Consider the following 18,869-nt stretch of genomic DNA (forward strand, 5'->3'; position numbering starts at 1 on the left):
TTAGTTCAAGCATCCATTTAGAGCTCCTACCTCTGGGATTCTTGAACCGTTATGTTACATAATGTTGCTCTGCTTGTTAGTCTTTCATTTGACTAGTGTGTACGGTAATGCCATGTGAAGATCTCTCATTGGGTCGATGATTAAGTTTGATCATCATTTCTCCCTCTTGAATTCCCCCTCCTTTGTGAAGGCCTCCAGACCATCCGCCATGCTAATCATGTGTAAAGGCTATAAAGCACAATTCTCCCTGCTGACATTTTTTTCTTTCTGCCTCTTTGCATTTTCTTTAATTCCACCAGTATGCACTTTGGTCTTGCACAAGTGTTCTATTTCTATGATTACACATTTTGACCGGACGGCCAAGATGCGCCGGTAAAGTGTTCTGTTGATAGGTATTAAAATACCTTTGCTTGACCATGCACTTTGGTACAGATTAAAGTGCATGCTTTTAGCTTTGTTAGCATTTCTTTTTTAAACTTTGGAAAACTAAAATGGCAACATTTTATGTCAACAGTGTTGCTAAAAATGGCAACAAATGGATGGTGGATGGACTCAACAGTTTGCATTTTATATCCTGCTGATAGGCCAGATCTGGATTTGGACCTGCATCAAAATCTAATCGGCTTGTTCTTGTCACCTAACCAACTCATCCACCACGTTTCGTCCGAATCCGGCCACAACTTTTTGAGATATTGTGGTAATAATCGGGTTTATCCCGAACACTTAATGAAGAAGAATCACTTTAAAATTCTCTGATCCGGATACGTATGTTCACCAAAATTTTATCATTTGGTCCGTGTCACATACCCAACCTCTCCAACAAATTTCGTCCAAATCCGTCCACAATGTTTTGAGATACACTACCGGTCAAAAGTTTTAGAACACCTCAATTTTTCCGGTTTTTATTGAAATTTACGCAGTTTAATGTCTCGATGTACTCTGAAATTAAGCATAGAACAAATAAACAATTAGAGATAAAAAATATATCACAGAATCATTTTGTTTCACAAAATTTAATTTAAATTGTTGACTCAGCAAAGTAGCCACCTTTTGCAGATATAACTGCCGAACACACTCGTGGCATTCTTTCTGCAATGGAAATCAAATATTTTTTGGGAAGTTCTTTCCAACACTGTTGCAGAAGTTCCCACAAATGTGTTGCACTTGTAGGTTGCTTTGCTTTCACCCTTCTGTCCAGTTCATCTCAAACCAGCTCGATGGGGTTTAAGTCTGGAGACTGTGCTGGCCATTCCATGACTTGAAGCCTACTGTCTTGTTCCTTTCCTCTAAGGTAGTTTTGACAAAGCCTGGACGTGTGTTTAGGGTCATTATCTTGCTGTAGGATGAACCCCTGACCAACTAGGCGAAAAAATTGCGAAAAATGTCGAGGGGAGCCTCCTAGTGCAGTTAGGGTTTAAGCAACTCCATCACATTGTCCCCATCACATTCTTTTTCGCAAAGCAACTCCATCACATGCTCCCTCCTCCTCCGACCCATCATGAGCAAATCCGGTGCAGCTCCGGCGATTGCGTATACACCAGAGGGTATTGCATGGCGCTGCAAAATTCTGTGGTAGCCCTTTTGGTTCAGGGTGCCAGTTACTTTGTGCAAGTCGCCGACTCTGGATCCAGCAAAAGAGCCCCAGACCATCACATTTCCTCCTCCATGTTTGACAGTTGGTGTCACACACTGAGGAACCATCCTTTCGCCTACTCGACGGTGTACAAAAACCCTGCGTGATGAACCAAAGATTTCAAATTTTGATTCATCGGTCCATAAGACCTTCTTCCAGTCTACAGTAGTCAACTGGCGGTGCTTCATGGCCCAGGCAAGCCCCTTTTTCTTATTTTGCCATCTTAGCAATGGCTTTCTTACTGTCAATGGCTTTCCACTCGACCTGTCAAACCTGCAGCTCGAAGTCTTCTCTTCACAGTTGAAACTGAGACTTGCTTACTTCGACCAGTGTTAAGCTGTGCTTGAAGCTGTTGTCCTGTGAGCCGCCTATCACGCAAGCTGTTGACTCTCAGAAACTTGTCTTCTGATTCTGTTGTGGCTTTGGGTCTGCCAGACCTCTTCCTGTCAGAGTTCCCTCCAGTTTCCAATATACTACTTCCTGCAGTGCATTAGTGTCCAAATAATGCTCCAGAGGGTGTAATAACAGTCTGTTCCAATACTGCTTTTATACAGGGGGTTTGTAATCAAGTAATCACCAGAGGTTGGGACACCTGCAGGAATTGTTTGCATCAACTTTCAAGGCTTAATTTACTTACAATGCTGCAGAACAGCTGTAAGTTGTTAACCCATTACTTGTTCCCTGAAGAGGGCCTTTTTTTTTTTTTTACAATATAACTGCAATTTACATTATTTTCCCGTTTTTGCTAACCTAAACTTTTTTATAACCTCGATCAGTTTACTGCTTACCTTTGTACCATTTCAGGTTATTCACTGGACTTTAATTGCTTAAATTTCAATAAAAACTGGAAAAATTGAGGCGTTCTAAAACTTTGGACTGGTAGTGTATGTTGTTCACAAACAGACAAACAAACAAGAAAGATAAAGCAGGATACTTGCAAAACCATCCACTCACTTCTCAAAAAAAAGTTTCCATGAATACATTAAATTGTCAATTTCATTCAGATTTAAATTGATCATCTTAATCAAAGCTTGGTTCAATTGGATGAAAATTGATTCTTTTACAGATAAAAATTTCTGACTTTCGAAATTTGACCTTGAGTTGATCTTTGACCTTTGACATCAAAAATAGTTGCTTTCCCAATTCAGTGATGCACTACGCAATTGCGCTTTAAATTTCAGGTTAATTGGATGAAAACTGACAATTTTTCAGATGAAATTGATGATTTTAGAAGTTTGACCTTGAGTTGACCTTTGACCTCTGACCTTTGGCCCTCAAAAATAGTTGGTTTCCCAATTTACTGACACAATATGCAAATGCTGTTCAACTTTCAAATCAATTGGATGAAAAATAACAATTTTAGAAAGAGACCTCAAGATGACCTTCGACCTTTGACCTCAAAATGAATATGCTTCTTCCTTATGACCAACTCTACCGTTTGGGAAGTTTCGTGAAGATCGGATTAAAATTGTGACCTGTAGGCGATTGACAGACAGGCAGAATAATGCACAAGACCAACCAATATACTTGAAAAATAATCGATTTTGCAAGTAACACACAGACAGGTGTGAAAACACAACGTCCATTCACCTTCGGTGGCGGAGGTAATAAAAGTGTGAATTCCATGGAGAGGTAGTGATGTGACCTCTTGCAGGTGGAAGTACTCCCCTTTCGGATAGTGGACCATCGCGTTGCCCTCTAAATATCATTTTGTCACACTCATTGACTGTCACTCACTCATGCACTCACTCACTCAATCATATAAAACACACACACACACACACACACACACACACACACACACACACACACACACACACACACACACACACACACACACAGTCCTGTGCTGTTTTTTTGCTGCTATCTTCACAGTCACGTGATCCCCTTCAGTGGGAATCTTTAGTTCAGCTTCCAGAATGTTTTGGATCCATTAACCCACAATGGAAAACCTTGCATTCTGTGTGAAAGTGGCCAAATTCGTACCCGGGAGACTTGCAAGCTCTCTGCAGGTGAGGGATGTATTACATTAACCTGGTTGCGGGATGAGCCAAGTGGTGCCATCATGATGCAACCAACGCTTGTTCCCACAGTGGTGTTTGCCTGCAATGTCATAGTCTTGTTTGCCAGTCAGTACAAATACAAATATAATACCTTCCCTCACACCTGGTCATCACTATGAGGAAGAATTGGATTTATGACGGAAAGAAAAACACACACACTTTGCTGTCATTCTTTTTTTTCATTCTTTATAGAGGCCTCACCTTTTTCATTGCCTAGGGATTCCTGCATGCTGACCTTTAGGGAGTTTGTAATAATTCTGTTACAAGATATTTTTCTCTAAAATTGCACAAAACATCAAAATATGTGAATTAGCGAATTTGATATGTCCACACTAATTGTACACCACACTAATGGTCACTCTGGCTGAGCTCCAGAGATCCTGTCTGGAGATTGGAGAAACTTCCAGAAGGACAACCATCACTGCAACACTCCACCGATCTGGGCTTTGTGGCCGAGTGGCCAGACGGAAGCCTCTCCTCAGTGAAAGACACATGAAAGCCCGCTTGGAGTTTGCAAAAAAGCACCTAAAGGACTCTCAGACTGTGAGAAACAAGATTCTGTGGTCTGATGAAACCAAGATTGAACTGTTTGGCTTCCGTCTGGCCACTCTGCCATAAAGCCCAGATCGGTGGAGTGTTACAGTAATGGTTGTCCTTCTGGAAGTTTCTCCCATCTCCACACAGGATCTCTGGAGCTCAGCCAGAGTGACCATCGGGTTCTTGGTCACCTCTCTTACCAAGGCCCTTCTCCCCCGATTGCTCAGTTTGGCCGGGCGGCCAGCTCTAGGAAGAGTCCTGGTTGTTCCAAACTTCTTCCATTTAAGAATTATGGAGGCCACTGTGCTCTTGGGAACCTTCAATGCAGCAGAATTTTTTTTGTAGGCTTCCCCAGATCTGTGCCTCGACACAATCCTGTCTCTGAGCTCTGCAGGCAGTTCCTTCGACCTCATGGCTTGGTTTTTGCTCTGATATGCATTGTCAGCTGTGAGACCTTATATAGACAGGTGTGTGCCTTTCCAAATCATGTCCAATCAATTGAATTTACCACAGGTGGACTCAAATCAAGGTGTAGAAACATCTCAAAGATGATCAAGAGAAATGGGAGGCACCTGAGCTCAATTTCAAGTGTCATAGCAAAGGGTATGAATACTTATGTCAATGTGATATTTCAGTTTTTTCTTTTTAATTAATTTGCAAAACTTTCTAAAATCCTGAGATTGATGAGGGAAAAAATGGATTTAAACGATTTCAACATAAGGCTGCAACATAACAAAATGTGAAAAAAGTGAAGGGGTCTGAATACTTTCTGAATGCACTGTAGGTGTGCTATGACCAATTGATTGAGAAATTAATTATTTTACGATTATCATTTATTTCTTTTAGTCAATCAATTAATCAATCAATCATTGTATACCGCTCCCTCCCAATTCCATCTCCATGCGCTGCATGGTGTAGCGTGCGGGAGGATATATTATTTATTTATTTTGCATGGGGTTGTTGTACTTTGAATGTATCTGTACTTGTTTGGATTTGTTTTCCTCAAAACTTCCAAGACATTCTTGAAAGGATACTTATTTGGTGAATTCTGGTTTTTCAGCACCCACAGATCCAGAAAAAATCTGATTACATCAAGCTGCTGTGCTGTGATGATGCAAAGTGCTTGCAGCAATGGGTAATGGGTATTCGCATCGCGAAGGTGAGAAGCCAAGGTTGTCTCCTGTTCCACCACATTCCACATCTCTCTACCATGACCAATTCAATTCTCAGTTTACCTGAGCGTTCCACTAACGTAGCACACCATCGCTCTCATAAATTTTCCGATTTGGGCTTTGTATGGAGAAACCTCAATAGAATGTGCTGCCTAACCGTATGAAGATACTGCAGCGCATTTTATTGAAGTTTCACATCACGGACAGGTCGGTGATACCTCTATGTCTTCCACCTCCTTTCTGGTCTTGCACCCTCTGCTCTTTTTGCACGATGGCCCCAGTCCCCCAGGTTTCTAGAGAGTGAGCACGGTCTGACGTCAACTGCCTTATGGTGAAACTACCTAAATCCAGGATCACTGCTCACCTCGACTCATTCATTCCTCTTTTCCCCCTGACAGTGGAACAAACTTCCACATTCTCTTCAATCTCACTCTTCCCTCCATGTCTTCAAAATAGCTGTTCACCACCATTTCATATCATCCCCCATCCAAAACCATCCTCCAAAACCAAAATCATCCCCCATCCAAAATCATATCATTCCCCATCTCCCCAAGCTTCCAATTTTTCCTTTCTGAGACTCTGCTGCTGGTTCCATCTTGTCCACCTTGTGTGTCCTTCCCGAGCCCTTATTTTTTCCAAAAATCCCTTATTTGTCCAAGCCTCCCCCTATTTTGTCCTTCATCCCTGCTGTTGGTGTGTTCCCCCACTCTCTTTCTGCTGTTGCTTTTGTCTATTACATCCTTCTCCGTTCTCTGTTCAATGATCTTTTATGGTAAGGACTCGATGTAATACACAGACTTGGCATTTAATATGGAATTTTTTTTTTCCTTGACTTGGGTTTACTTTCTGAACTCAGTATATCAATCTGGTGAGTTTCTTTTACCCTTTGGTGATGTCTTTGTTGAAAGAACCATGTCACTGATTGTCTTTCGCAGCAAGAAGTCAATAACAGGATTATATGACAGGTGGTGTGACAAAATGTAAGGAGAGGTACATTTGACGATTGGCTTCACAATCGGGTATATAAGGGTTGTTGCGTTCTGTATTAGTGGAAAACAACTGCTGCACGTCTACAAAAGTTATTGCCGCTTCCCCTGGAGATGGTCCGTCAACTTGACAATGCTGTTTGTCATGGAGTGGTGGCTTTACGAAATTCTGGCATGAAACAGCGTGCTATTGCTCGGCAGTATGGCATCACTCAAGGTCAGGTGTCAAAGATCCTGAAACGAAATGCTCAGAGGGGTGTCCCTACTCCAATACCGAGGCTAGGATGTCCACGCAGAACCACAAGGAGAGATGATCGCCAGCTGCACCGGTTAGTCTGCAAGGGCCGTACCAAGTCAGCTAATCGGCTTAGGGCTGATTGGCAGCAACTGACAAATATGCCTGTATCCAGAAGGCTAGTCAACCAACGACTGGTTCAAGCAGGCTATCGTGCCAGGCGTCCCCTGAGAAAGCCACGCCTGACCAGACAACACAGCCAGCGCCGATTGCAGTGGGCCAGAGAGCACCGTCAATGGCAGCCAGGACACTGGAATCACGTGACCTTCAGTGACGAGTCTAGATTTCTGGTCTATCGTCAAGATGGCCGCGTCCGAGTGCGCAGACAAGTGCATGAAGCCCACAACGAAGATTGTATAGTGCCAAGAGTCCAAGCTGGAGGTGGTGGGGTGACCGTTTGGGCTGCTTTTCATGCAGGGGGCAAAACTGACCTGGTTGTTCTGAATGGAAACCTGAAGCAGTTCAAGTTGATCTCGCGAGATCTCGGAGACGGTGGCAGGGATTTTCGAAGCTCCACACGGTCTCCACGTTTTTCGAAGTTAAGTCTGTTCACAATTGTATTTTGTCGAAATTGTATTTATCTTTCGGTGTGTGAAGTTATTGTGTGCAACTTTGGTTGTTTCTCGGTGTTTATCTTTCATAAATTGATCGTCTGTTTGCCGTGTCGCGAGCAAGGCCTTTGCCGCGTCGCGAACGATTTGAAATCGAAGTTAAGTGATTGTTCCCATTTGTATTTTCGTTAAAACTGTATTTATTTATGGTGTTGTACGTATATTGTGTCCCGACGAAGATTTTTCGTTGCAAATCTTTCATACCTGTATTGAAAATCGTGTTAATTCGTGTCGTGTCATGAGGCCTTGTACAGTGTACACTGTACAACCTTGAGGCTTTGTTTTTCTCTCAGCGGTCCGTCGTTTGTGATCCAATAACTTTCGTTCTCTGTATTCCCAGTCTTTTCACCCATAGCCTACTTCCTTGTGTAAATCTCAACTCAAAAAAACAAAAACAAAAACATTTCCTTATCTGTTCTCATTCGTTTATCCATTCTTATTCGTTCGTTCGTTCTTCGACCACGTGTTTCTCCCATTTCCCCAGATAGTTTTCACTGTTATTAACCTTCAATGTTTACACTTTCCCCTAAAGTTATGTATTCCATCATATATTATAACACCTTTGTCTTCTTCTTCTTTAAAAGGCTGCTTTCGACTTGCTGACCAAATCAATTCATCCCCAAAAAAATATCCATCTCCTATAGTGCCTTTTTTCTACATTCCCTAAACTCTCCTGCACTCCATCCTCCATCCAGCGTCCTGAAACGTATTTTTAACTCGAAGGTCACAAGAAACTCATTTTGCAATAAATGTTCGTTTCCCATAAATCGTACACTTTCTAAAATCCAATCTCACCCCTCCCCTCCAAATCTTCCCCATAACCCCTCCCCTCCAAATCTTCCCCATCACCCCTCCCCTCCAAATCTTCCCCATCACCCATCCCTTTCAAATCTCCCCCCTTGCCCCCTCCCTCCTAAACTACCCCTCACCCCTCCCCGCCAAGACACCCCCTCGCCCCTCCCCTCCTAGACTCCTCCCTCACCCCTCCCCTCCAAATCTCCCCCATATCCCATCCCTTTCAAATCCCTCCCCTTGTCCCTTCCCTCCCAAACTCCCCCCTCGCCCCTCCCCTTCAAATCTCCCCACCCTCATTGCTTCTCAATTTCCCCCCTCTTACTCCCCCTCCTCAAAGCGTCCTCCCCGCTTCTTCCCCCTTCCAACTCTCACCTCCATCTCCCCCAACCTTCTGCCTCGCTCTTCCCCATCCTCAAATAACACCTCATTGTGCCTCACCCAATCACCATCAAACCTTTTGTCCGCCCCATCCTTCCCTTTCTCCGAGCTATTCTGAACTCTCTGACACACGTTCAACAGCTCTCCCTACCTCTTCCACCTCTTCCACATCTTACCCTACCCATCCTCTCCCCTGTTCTGTATCTGATGCTCCCCCTTCCTCTTCATTAACGGTATGGACCTCAAACATCCGGGGCCTTCGTTCAAACTTAACTGATCTCTCCATACAGGTTGCTTCTGTCAAACCAGACGTGATCTGCTTAACAGAAACTTTCCTCCTTTATGATGTCTCTGATTCCTTAGTATCTCTCCCGGGCTACTCCCTCCTCCGGTATGATAGACCTGAGCCTCGTCCTGGAGGTGGGGTTGCTATCTTTATCAAAAACTCTCTTCCTCACTCGCCCTGCACTGCACTCTCTCCACCTCACCCCCAGGAATACCTCTGGCTATGGCTTCCCCTTCGCTCCCACCTCTTGTTCATATGTGTGTTGTACCGTCCACCAAACAGTGATGACTCCATCTACGTCTCGCCGTCTGATAATATGGACCAACTTCTATCTACTCATCCCAACTCTCTCTTCCTCATATGTGGTGATTTCAACTGTCATCATGCCAGTTGGCTGGGTGTGGGTACCTCTCTCACCAGCCATGGCTCCTCAGCAAAGGACTTCTGCGACTCACTGGGACTGACACAATCTGTCAATTTCCCGACCCGGATCTCAGTCAACGGAACATCTTCTCTTCTGGACTTGGTTATGACTAACTTCCCTGAAAATGTCTGCTGCTCTTCTTCTGCTCCAATCGGATCATCTGATCATGTCCTTGTTAAAGTGGACATCTCTCTGACCATCCTCAGGGAGCCTGCTCAGCGTCGGCGAGTCTGGCATTTCACTCAGGCCAACTGGCACGGTCTTCAAGCAGCCATCAATCATCTGGACTGGTCTCCCATCTCTACCACCTCTGACATCAACTCATCCTGGGAATTCTTCCAAAGTAAATTGCTCTCTCTCATGCACAGATTTATCCCATCTCGTCTTCAGTTGTCATACCCTTCCGCCCGTCCATGGTACATGGAATCTTGTGGTGAGGCTGTTGCCCAGAAACAACTTGCCTTCGTCTCCTGGAAAGCAAATCCAACGGAAGGAAATCTCATTTCCTTTCACAAAGTCCGAAACAAGTGTGTGTCCACCCTCAGGAGAGCCAGGAAACAGTATCTATCCGTTCTCAAGACCGAACTCTCTTATCTGTCTCCCTCTTTCAAATCCTGGTGGCGTCTGGTCAAATCCGTTTCTGGTGTTTGTTCCCCCTCCATCCCCTCCCTTACCTCAAACGGCTACACAGCTGACTCCGCACGTGAAAAAGCTGAATGCCTCAACTCTGTGTTTGCCTCTAAATCTTGTGTCCCAAACCCATCCCTCTCTGTACCCACCATACCCAGTCATACCCTGCTGCTCCTGGACTCCGTGTCCTTTCCTCCTGACAAGGTGGAAAAGTTTCTGTCAACCCTCGACTCTGATTCTGCAACTGGACCCGACGGCATCAGCCCACGGGTCCTAAAATCCTGCTCTGCCGCTCTATCTCACCCTCTCTCTGTTCTCTTCACCCTCTCTTTTGCTCAAGGTCAACTGCCATCTGCTTGGAAATCAGCCAACATCACCGCTTTGCACAAAAAAGGTGCAAAAACAGATCCTAGCAACTACAGACCAATCAGCCTTCTCCCAATTATCAGCAAAGTCATGGAATCTATCATTGCTTCGGATATGAAATCTTTCCTCTTCTCCAATGGCTTGATCTCTGATCATCAATTTGGTTTCAGACCAGGTCACTCTACTCTGGACATGCTGCTTCTGCTGTCTCAACAATGGATGGAGGTCCTCAATGCCAAACAGGAAATTAGAGCTGTCTCCCTCGACATATCACGTGCCTTCGACACGGTCTGGCACCCCGCTCTGCTCACCAAACTCTCCTCCTTTGGTATCCATGGAAATCTCCACGCATGGCTGGCGGACTTCCTCTCTAGTCGTCGTCAACGTGTGGCCCTGAATGGGTTTCTCTCATCTCCTCTTCCTGTTCAGGCTGGAGTTCCCCAAGGCAGTGTTCTGGGCCCTGTGCTTTTTCTGGTCTTCATCAATGATCTCTCTGACTCTCTTGAAAATCCTCTCTATCTCTTTGCTGATGACTCCACTCTCTGCCGCTCCATTCCTCTTCCCTCAGATCGGCAGTCTGCAGCCTCCTCACTCTCTGAAGACTTGGACAAAATCACAGACTGGTCAAACAAGTGGAACATGTCTTTCAATCCTGACAAATCTCACACTCTTACTATGTCTCTCCGAAAAGATCGACTGGACAACCCTCCCATCTACTTTCTCAACAATCCTCTCCAAGAAGTTCTGTCGCTCAAGCTTTTGGGTCGCACAATCTGCCATGATCTTTCTTGGGAAAACCACATTTCCAAGCTGGCCTCCAAAGCCAGTCGCCGACTGGGCATCCTCCGTCGTGCGAAATCCTTCCTCGGCACACCTGAGCTCCTCACCACATACAAGGCTTTCATCCGCAGCTCAATGGAATACTGTTCTCCCCTATGGGCCGGTGCTCCTGCCTCACACCTAGCTCGGCTTCACGCTGTTGAAACCAAAGCTTTCAGAATTATTGGAATCTCCCGCGATGAAGCTATCTCTGAGGGCCTTTCTCTCACTCACCGCAGGCAGGTAGGTGGTCTTTCTGTCTTCTACCGACTCCTCTCCGGCCTTGCACCCCCAGCTCTCTCTGTGCTCTGTCCCCCAAATATTCCTACAGGTCGCACAAGATCTGCCAGCAACCCTCTGATGGTTAAACTGCCGAAATCTCGGCTCTCTGCTCACCTTCACTCTTTCATTCCTCTTTTCTCCCGCCTCTGGAACAAACTCCCTCACTCCCTTCAATCCCACTCCTCCCTCCAGGTCTTTAAAACAGCTGTTCACCACCATCTCTTATCTTCCCCCATCCAAAACCTTGATCTTTTCTACCCCCGCTAATTCACCCCAGATCCACCTTGTTTGAAATTCCAACTTCTTTCCTGGAAGTCCTGGCAGTGTCCATATGTTTTATACCTCTCCCACCGCCCCCTTCCCATGCCCCCCCCCCAAAGCCCTCGCCCTCTCTGAGATCTCTCGATGTCTCCATGTCTCTCGGTCCCTGCTCTCAAATGTTGTGTTTGTGTCCTCCCCCCTCTCCCCATCTTGTCTGCCGCTCCCGATGTTATATGTTTTATGTGTCGGTTTGTCTTTCTGTGTGATTAATGTTCGCTCTTTCACGAGCCTCGATCTTGTATACAAAAAAAAAAGAAAAAAGTACAGGGTCATTCTGGAAGAAACATTGCTTCCATTTGCTCGTGCAGCCTTTCGAGGAAACTTTGTCTTCCAAGATGACAATGCACGGCCTCATCGTGCTCGCATGATCCAACACTTTCTTGCTGACCGTGGTGTAGAGCATATGGAGTGGCCTGCCATGTCCCCGGATATGAATCAGATAGAGAACTTGTGGGCAGAATTAACGCGTCAAATCGACAACTTGGACCACCACCTACCTCTGTACATGAATTGCAGCAGGCTATTGTCACTGCATAGCAAGCGATTCCTGTCCAAACCTTGGCAAATCTCGTGAACAGCATGCCTCAACGTGTACGTGCTCTCCTGAATGCTCGTGGGGGTTACACGAAGTACTGAACTGTAATTTTACTGTCCGTAATCCCAGTCATAATTTAGCTTTTGTTTTTGGTGAAAATTTCATCACGGGAGATTCCAATGATCCTGAAAGCTTTGGTTTCTACAGCGTGAAGCCGAGCCAGGTGTGAGGCAGGAGCACCATCCCAGAGTGGAGAGCAGTATTCCATTGAGCTATGGATGAAAGCTTTGTATGTGGTGAGGAGCTCAGGTGTGCCAAGGAAGGACTTCGCAAGATGGAGGATGCCCAGTCGGCGACTGGCTTTGGAGGCCAGCTTGAAAATGTGGTTTTCCAAGGAAAGATCATGGCAGATAGTGAGACCCAAAAGCTTGAGTGACAGAACTTCTTGGAGAGGATTGTTGAGAAAGTGGATGGGAGGGTTGTCCAGATGGTCTTTTCGGAGAGACATAGTAAGAGTGTGAGATTTGTCAGGATTGAAAGACATGTTACACTTGTTTGACCAGTCTGTGATTTTGTCCAGGTCCGCAGAGAGTGAAGAGGCTGCTGCCTGCCGATCTGAGGGGTGAGATATAGGGCGGCAGAGAGTGGAGTCAGCAAAGAGATAGAGAGGATTTTCAAGAGAGTCAGAGAGATCATCGATGAAGACCAGAAAAAGCACAGGGCCCAGAACACTGCCATGGGGAACTCCAGCCTGAACAGGAAGAGGAGATGAGAGAAACCCATTCCGGGCCACACGTTGACTACGACTAGAGAGGAATTCCACAAGCCATGCGTCGAGATTTCCCTGGATACCAAAGGAGGAGAGTTTGGTGAGCAGAGCGGGGTGCCAGACCGTATCGAAGGCACGAGATATGTCAAGGGAGACAGCTCTGATTTCCTGTTTGGCATTTTGTGTTTTCACTGTAAACTTTTTCAATCAAGTAAACTCAATCTTATTACAGCCATTATTCATTGTCTAATAACAGGAACTCTTCCAATTGCCAAATGGTGACTCCCAACAAATTACATGAACTGGTTTGCATATCATCCACTATATTGGCATTGTGGTTAGAAATGGTCAAGACTGTTGTCACGTGAGTGGGTGTGGGTGACGGTATTTGGGGGATAATCATATACAATCTTGCATAAGGAATCATGCAAGGATATCTGACACAGGAAGAATCCATTTGGTCCATCAGGCCCATGCATTTCCACCAATATCCATGTATCCTTCTCCTTCTATCTGCAATGTTTCAGTTCCTTTTCCGGGCTGGCAGGATAGCGTCGAAGTACGCACACTCGTCTCTAAGCTGTCTAGCTTGGGATTGAATTCTGACCCAACTATAAACTGTCATCCCGGTGTTTCACAGGCAGGGTTATTTTTGTTGTTGTTGTATAGCCCCAGACAGTTCTCTCAAACCTGATAGTTGTCACAGGCAAGGTGATTCATCAATGTGTGTGCCTTCCCCGGATGGAAGTTAACACGGGCCAAAAGTGTGCGTACTTTGTCCACCAACAACTAATTTCTGCCGGAATTAGTTGTTGGTGAACGTTAAAGATCCCACGGTGTCCTTCGCGAAGAGCAGGCGATCTATCGCCGGCACCCAGAACAAATTAAAGATCCCTGCTCTAACCTGCATGGGGCACTGCATCAGCGGCACTGCAGCACCCCCAGCGAATGAAGCTACCCCGCAGCCTTGTGCTGCATACGAACGAACAAGTTACTTATGCAACTCCAGTTGTGGTCAGAAAGGTTCAGGACTCTTCTTATGGAAGATGCACGGAAGAGAGGTGGGTGGTGCGAGGAGGGCTGGAGGGGATGGTGATGGGGGTGGATTATTCATCCAATTTACAATCACTTATGGATTGAAAAGTTAATGGCTGTAGTTCTGAGGAAGTTGGCTATTTTTCCTGTGTGTGGCGCACAGTACGGCCGGAAGCTTTACGACAACTACAAGGACGTCTCAAGAAAAGCAGCAGCAACGTGGGTGTCCCTGATGAATTCATCAACAAAGCAGGCCGGCCATGGTAATGACTTAGACTACGGATTTTTATCTATCTATAATTCCATTAATCTCTGTGTGTATGTGTGTATGTGTGTATGTTTGTCTGTGACCGCTGTTTCTCGACAACTACCGGTCCGATATACTTTAAACTTGCCAGGTATATTGCTGGGGACCCGAGGATGTGCCTTTTCAAGGTTTCATATTAATCGGAGAAGTAGTTACCGAGCTATGGCGATTTCTTTACCAAACACTGCAAGCCGTTCGCTTTGGACCAAACCATTGCATGTAAATAGAGGGGGGGGTTCTGTGGTCGTTGCGAATGGACCAAACCATTCATGTAAATAGAGGGGGGGGGGGTTCTGTGGTCGTTACTGCCACGTGGTTTCAAAGTTTTTTTTTGTTGTTGTTGTTTGCACGCATGTTTTTTTGCACCCACGTACGGGCACGCCCTAGGATGTTTACACACACACACCCCTACACAAATTTTTTTTTTTTTTTTTTTTGGCAAGGAACGGGCACCCACGTACGGGCACGTCCTAGCTTATATATAGTACGGGCATGCCCTAGTGTTAAGAAAATAGGCCTTTTATGTTTTGAAAAGCAGAATTTTTTTTTTTTAATGTGAAAAAATCCCGAAATATTTTTTCCCCCCGTTTTATTCATTTTTTATTATTACCAAGTTTTTCAGAAATCAGTCAAAAAAAGAACAAAAAATGGTAAGCTTTTTCCTGCACAACATTAAGCACTCTGGGCTAGTAAACAGGTAAAAAATGATGTTCAGGTACCTTTATTGCAACCGCATTGTTTGATAAGTAGAGGACTAGAAGAAATTGACAAGACCCTTTTAGGAACGGTTAAAGTAGGTGTTTGAAATCATTATCTTGGTAATGTTCTCCTTGGTGAGGCGGTGTCGGCGATCGGTGAGGACGTTTCTGTAGACGGAGAAGGACCTTTCCACGTCGACGCTGACGATGGGGGCAGTACCTCAAGAGGGGGATGTCGGCAAGCTTGACTCCAGCCGGCACACCAACCTCAGATCCGTGCTGATCTCCATCCAGGATCAAAGCCACTGTCCTCAGCACACCAATGTCGGGATTGCGCTGCAGCACCGCCTTGAACTTGGTGAGCAGGATCTCCTTACGGCAGCCTCGGATCTTTTCGAGCTCCTCCTTGGCCTGATCAAGGGGCTGGAAGGCCTTGGCCAGCTCCATGCCGGCCTCCTCCAGCTGCTTAAGGATCTTCGGGATGAACGACACGTGGGCATTTAAGAAGACCAAACTGAGCTTGATGTCCGCCTTTCCGAACAGGTCCTTGGCACTCCGGATTGCCATCGCGTCGTCATCGTTCAGCTGGTCCACAATGTCCTTGACAGCCTCGAAGTGCTCGGCGTAAAACACCGCGGCGTCGATCCACGTCCCCCACCGAGTCAGAATGGGCTCCGGGGGGAGAGAAAGATTGGGCTGCTGCTCCTTCCAAAGGACAACACGCGACGGGGCTTTGACGAACACCTTCTTCGTCGTGGCAATCAGGTCGTTGACGTCCTTGAACATTTCTCGGACTGTCTCGCAGACACGGTGGAGCGCGTGGGCAACGCAAGTCACATGCAGCAAATCCGGGAAGAGTTCCTTCAGGGCATGGCCGGCCTTGATCATATAGGCCGCGGCGTCGCTGACGAGGACCTTGAGGCACTCAGGCTTGAAATCAGGCCAAAGGTAGCGCAGCGTGTCATTGACTGCGTGCACGATCTCCCCGGAGTTGGTCTTCTCCAGAAACATGCACTGGACGAGGTGGGGACGAAAGTACCCCTCCTTGGACAAGCGTCCCGCGATGATGTTGGCCACATATCGACCTGCCGAATCGGTCGTCTCGTCGACGGACAGCCAGATGGGCTGCTGTCCGAGGTCGGCACGGATGCCCGCCAAGGCCTCGTCGTAGCACTTGTCGAGGTAGTGCTTTCGAATCCAGCTTTCATCGGGGATCTGGAGAGTGAAGTGCTTCTCCAGGAATGACCGGAGGGCAGGGTTTTCCAATTTCGACCATGGGATGCCAGCGGCCAGCATGGCCTGGCACAGCTCCTGAGCCACGACGTCGCACTTGTGCCTCTTTCTGCCACCAAAGTCCTCCATGGTGGCTTGCGTGACCGTCCTCTTCTTCTTCAAGGCCAGGTTGCTCTTGTGGCGGTCTCCTCGGACATGTTGGGCCAGCTCAGACTTCTGCTTCGCCCGGAAAGTCTTTTCACAAGCTCGACAGAAAGCCGTGTCACTCGACACGTACTTGAAGGTGGCCCCATCGCCGCCAGCGTTGAATTCCTTCAGCCACTTGTCACGAAGAGCAGCACTCATCTTGATAGGAGACTTGTTCACACTTTGTGTACACTCTCTCACTGTAGTACACCGCCTCACTGCTGTACACGCTGGGGACGCAACGCACGCAAGTGGACGCAACGTTTTGTTTTTGAGATCGATCGCAGTTAAAAATTTCGATCGCAGTTAAAAATTTCGAAAAATTCCCTAATTTTTTTTAGCGTTGCCAGACATTTTCGACCAAAAAGGGCATTTTCTTTTATTTTTCCCGAAAAAGGGCGAAATTGTTTTTTTCTCCGAAAATAGCAAAATAATTTTTTTGCGCGCAAAAAACCCGTTTTATGTGAAAAAATATTTTTTATTTTTTCGCATAAAAATCCGATGTGCAGTAATGAGTGTCATTTGAGTGTCATCTGGTTTCAGATCATCTTCTATTTTCTTTGTCCTTTTTTACGCACAAAATCAAAGATTTTTGAAGTATATTGTTTGGTCTTGTGCGCTATGCTGTCTGTTTGTCTGTTTGTATATCAATCGCCAACAGGCCACAATTTTAAACCAACCTTCAGGAAACTTCACCAGATGGTAGTTTCGTTCATGAGAAGAAGCCCATTGATTTTGAGGTCAAAGGTCATCTTGAGCTCAAATTTCAAAAAATTGACACTTTTCATCCTATTAACTTGAAAATTAAAGAGCAATTACATAGTACATCACAGAATTGGGAAACCAACTATTTTGGGACCATAAGGTCAAAGGTCAACTCAAAATCAAACTTCTAAAATCATCAATTTTCTTCTAAAAAATTGCCCATTTTCATTTAATTGACTTGGAATTTAAACAATGATTGCATAGTTAAACACTGAATTGGGAAACCAACTATTCTAAGGTCAAAAGGTCAAAGGTCAACTCAAAATCAAACTTCTAAAATCATCAATTTTCTTCTAAAAAATTGTCCATTTTCATTTAATTGACTTGGAATTTAAACAATGATTGCATAGTTAAACACTGAATTGGGAAACCAACTATTCTAAGGTCAAAAGGTCAAAGGTCAACTCAAAATCAAACTTCTAAAATCATCAATTTTCTTCTAAAAAATTGTCCATTTTCATTTAATTGACTTGGAATTTAAACAATGATTGCATAGTTAAACACTGAATTGGGAAACCAACTATTCTAAGGTCAAAAGGTCAAAGGTCAACTCAAAATCAAACTTCTAAAATCATCAATTTTCTTCTAAAAAATTGTCCATTTTCATTTAATTGACTTGGAATTTAAACAATGATTGCATAGTTAAACACTGAATTGGGAAACCAACTATTCTAAGGTCAAAAGGTCAAAGGTCAACTCAAGGTCAAACTTCTAATATCAATTTTCTTCTAAAAAATTGTCCATTTTCATTTAATTGACTTGGAATTTAAACAATGATTGCATAGTTAAACACTGAATTGGGAAACCAACTATTCTAAGGTCAAAAGGTCAAAGGTCAACTCAAGGTCAAACTTCTAATATCAATTTTCATCTGAAAAATTATCAGTTTTGATCCGATTGACCCGAGCTTTGATTAAGATTGTCAATTTTAATCTTAATGAAATGGACAATTTGATGTATCCATGGCAACATTTTATTTTTGGGAGGGGTGGACTTTGCAAGTATCATGCTCTGCACGACATCTTTCTTTTTTTTGGCCTAAATTTTCACGGAATACAAAATTTGTCTTAAAATATTCACACCGAATAAATATTGCCAAGTAATGTGACGCAAAGGCATCATGTATTTGTGGGATTGTTCACCAATTTTTTCACTTTCCCTGTGAATTGCAGAAAGGAAACAAAGTGAGATGGCAGGCAAACCTGCGCATGCTTTGACAAACACTGTCGGCGACGTCTTCTCTGAGGCATGGAAGCGTGGAAATGAACTGAGCCAAGTTAAGAAGGTAAGAATGACACATCCGCAAAGATCAATCACAGGTGTGTGTGTGTTGGCAGCCACAGATACACGTTAACAACAGTACAGGTAAAAAGCTTGCATGATAAGTCTAGTAGCAAGATGTGTGCAAGAGGTGTGCTGATACGTGTAGGAACGATAGTATCCACCTCTGTTCGCATGTGTGTGTGTGTATGTTTGTGTGTGTATGTTTGTGTGTGTATGTTTGTGTGTACGTGTGTGTACCGTAGGACTCCATACCATTGTGGTTGAGGGGGAATACCCATGCTGGCCACCTAAACACGGATGGACACTTTGTGACCAGGGAGTCAAAGAAATATAAAACTGTCAGGAATAGCACTGCAATCAATATATTATTCGCCAGGATGAGTGGTGTATTGAGGAAAGTTTGTGATAACAACACCGCACCACGTAACAGTTTGTAATAAATGTTCGTTTTTCATTAAT

At 44.9% G+C, this 18,869-nt stretch overlaps 1 protein-coding gene across 1 annotated transcript in view; it reads left to right on the top strand.

Moving 5' to 3' along the window:
• The window catches only part of APBB1IP (amyloid beta precursor protein binding family B member 1 interacting protein), a 135,288-nt gene that overhangs the window by 107,314 nt on the left and 9,105 nt on the right, over nucleotides 1-18,869 (top strand). The window contains exons 11-13 of the mRNA XM_068126192.2: nucleotides 5,294-5,392; nucleotides 14,101-14,200; nucleotides 18,299-18,411. Coding sequence (XP_067982293.2) covers nucleotides 5,294-5,392; nucleotides 14,101-14,200; nucleotides 18,299-18,411 — 312 coding nt within the window. The remainder of the gene's footprint in view (nucleotides 1-5,293; nucleotides 5,393-14,100; nucleotides 14,201-18,298; nucleotides 18,412-18,869) is intronic.

This window comes from Myxine glutinosa, chromosome 10, assembly GCF_964187855.1.
Source record: "Myxine glutinosa chromosome 10, kmMyxGlut1.1, whole genome shotgun sequence".
NCBI classification, from domain to species: Eukaryota; Metazoa; Chordata; class Myxini; order Myxiniformes; family Myxinidae; genus Myxine; species Myxine glutinosa.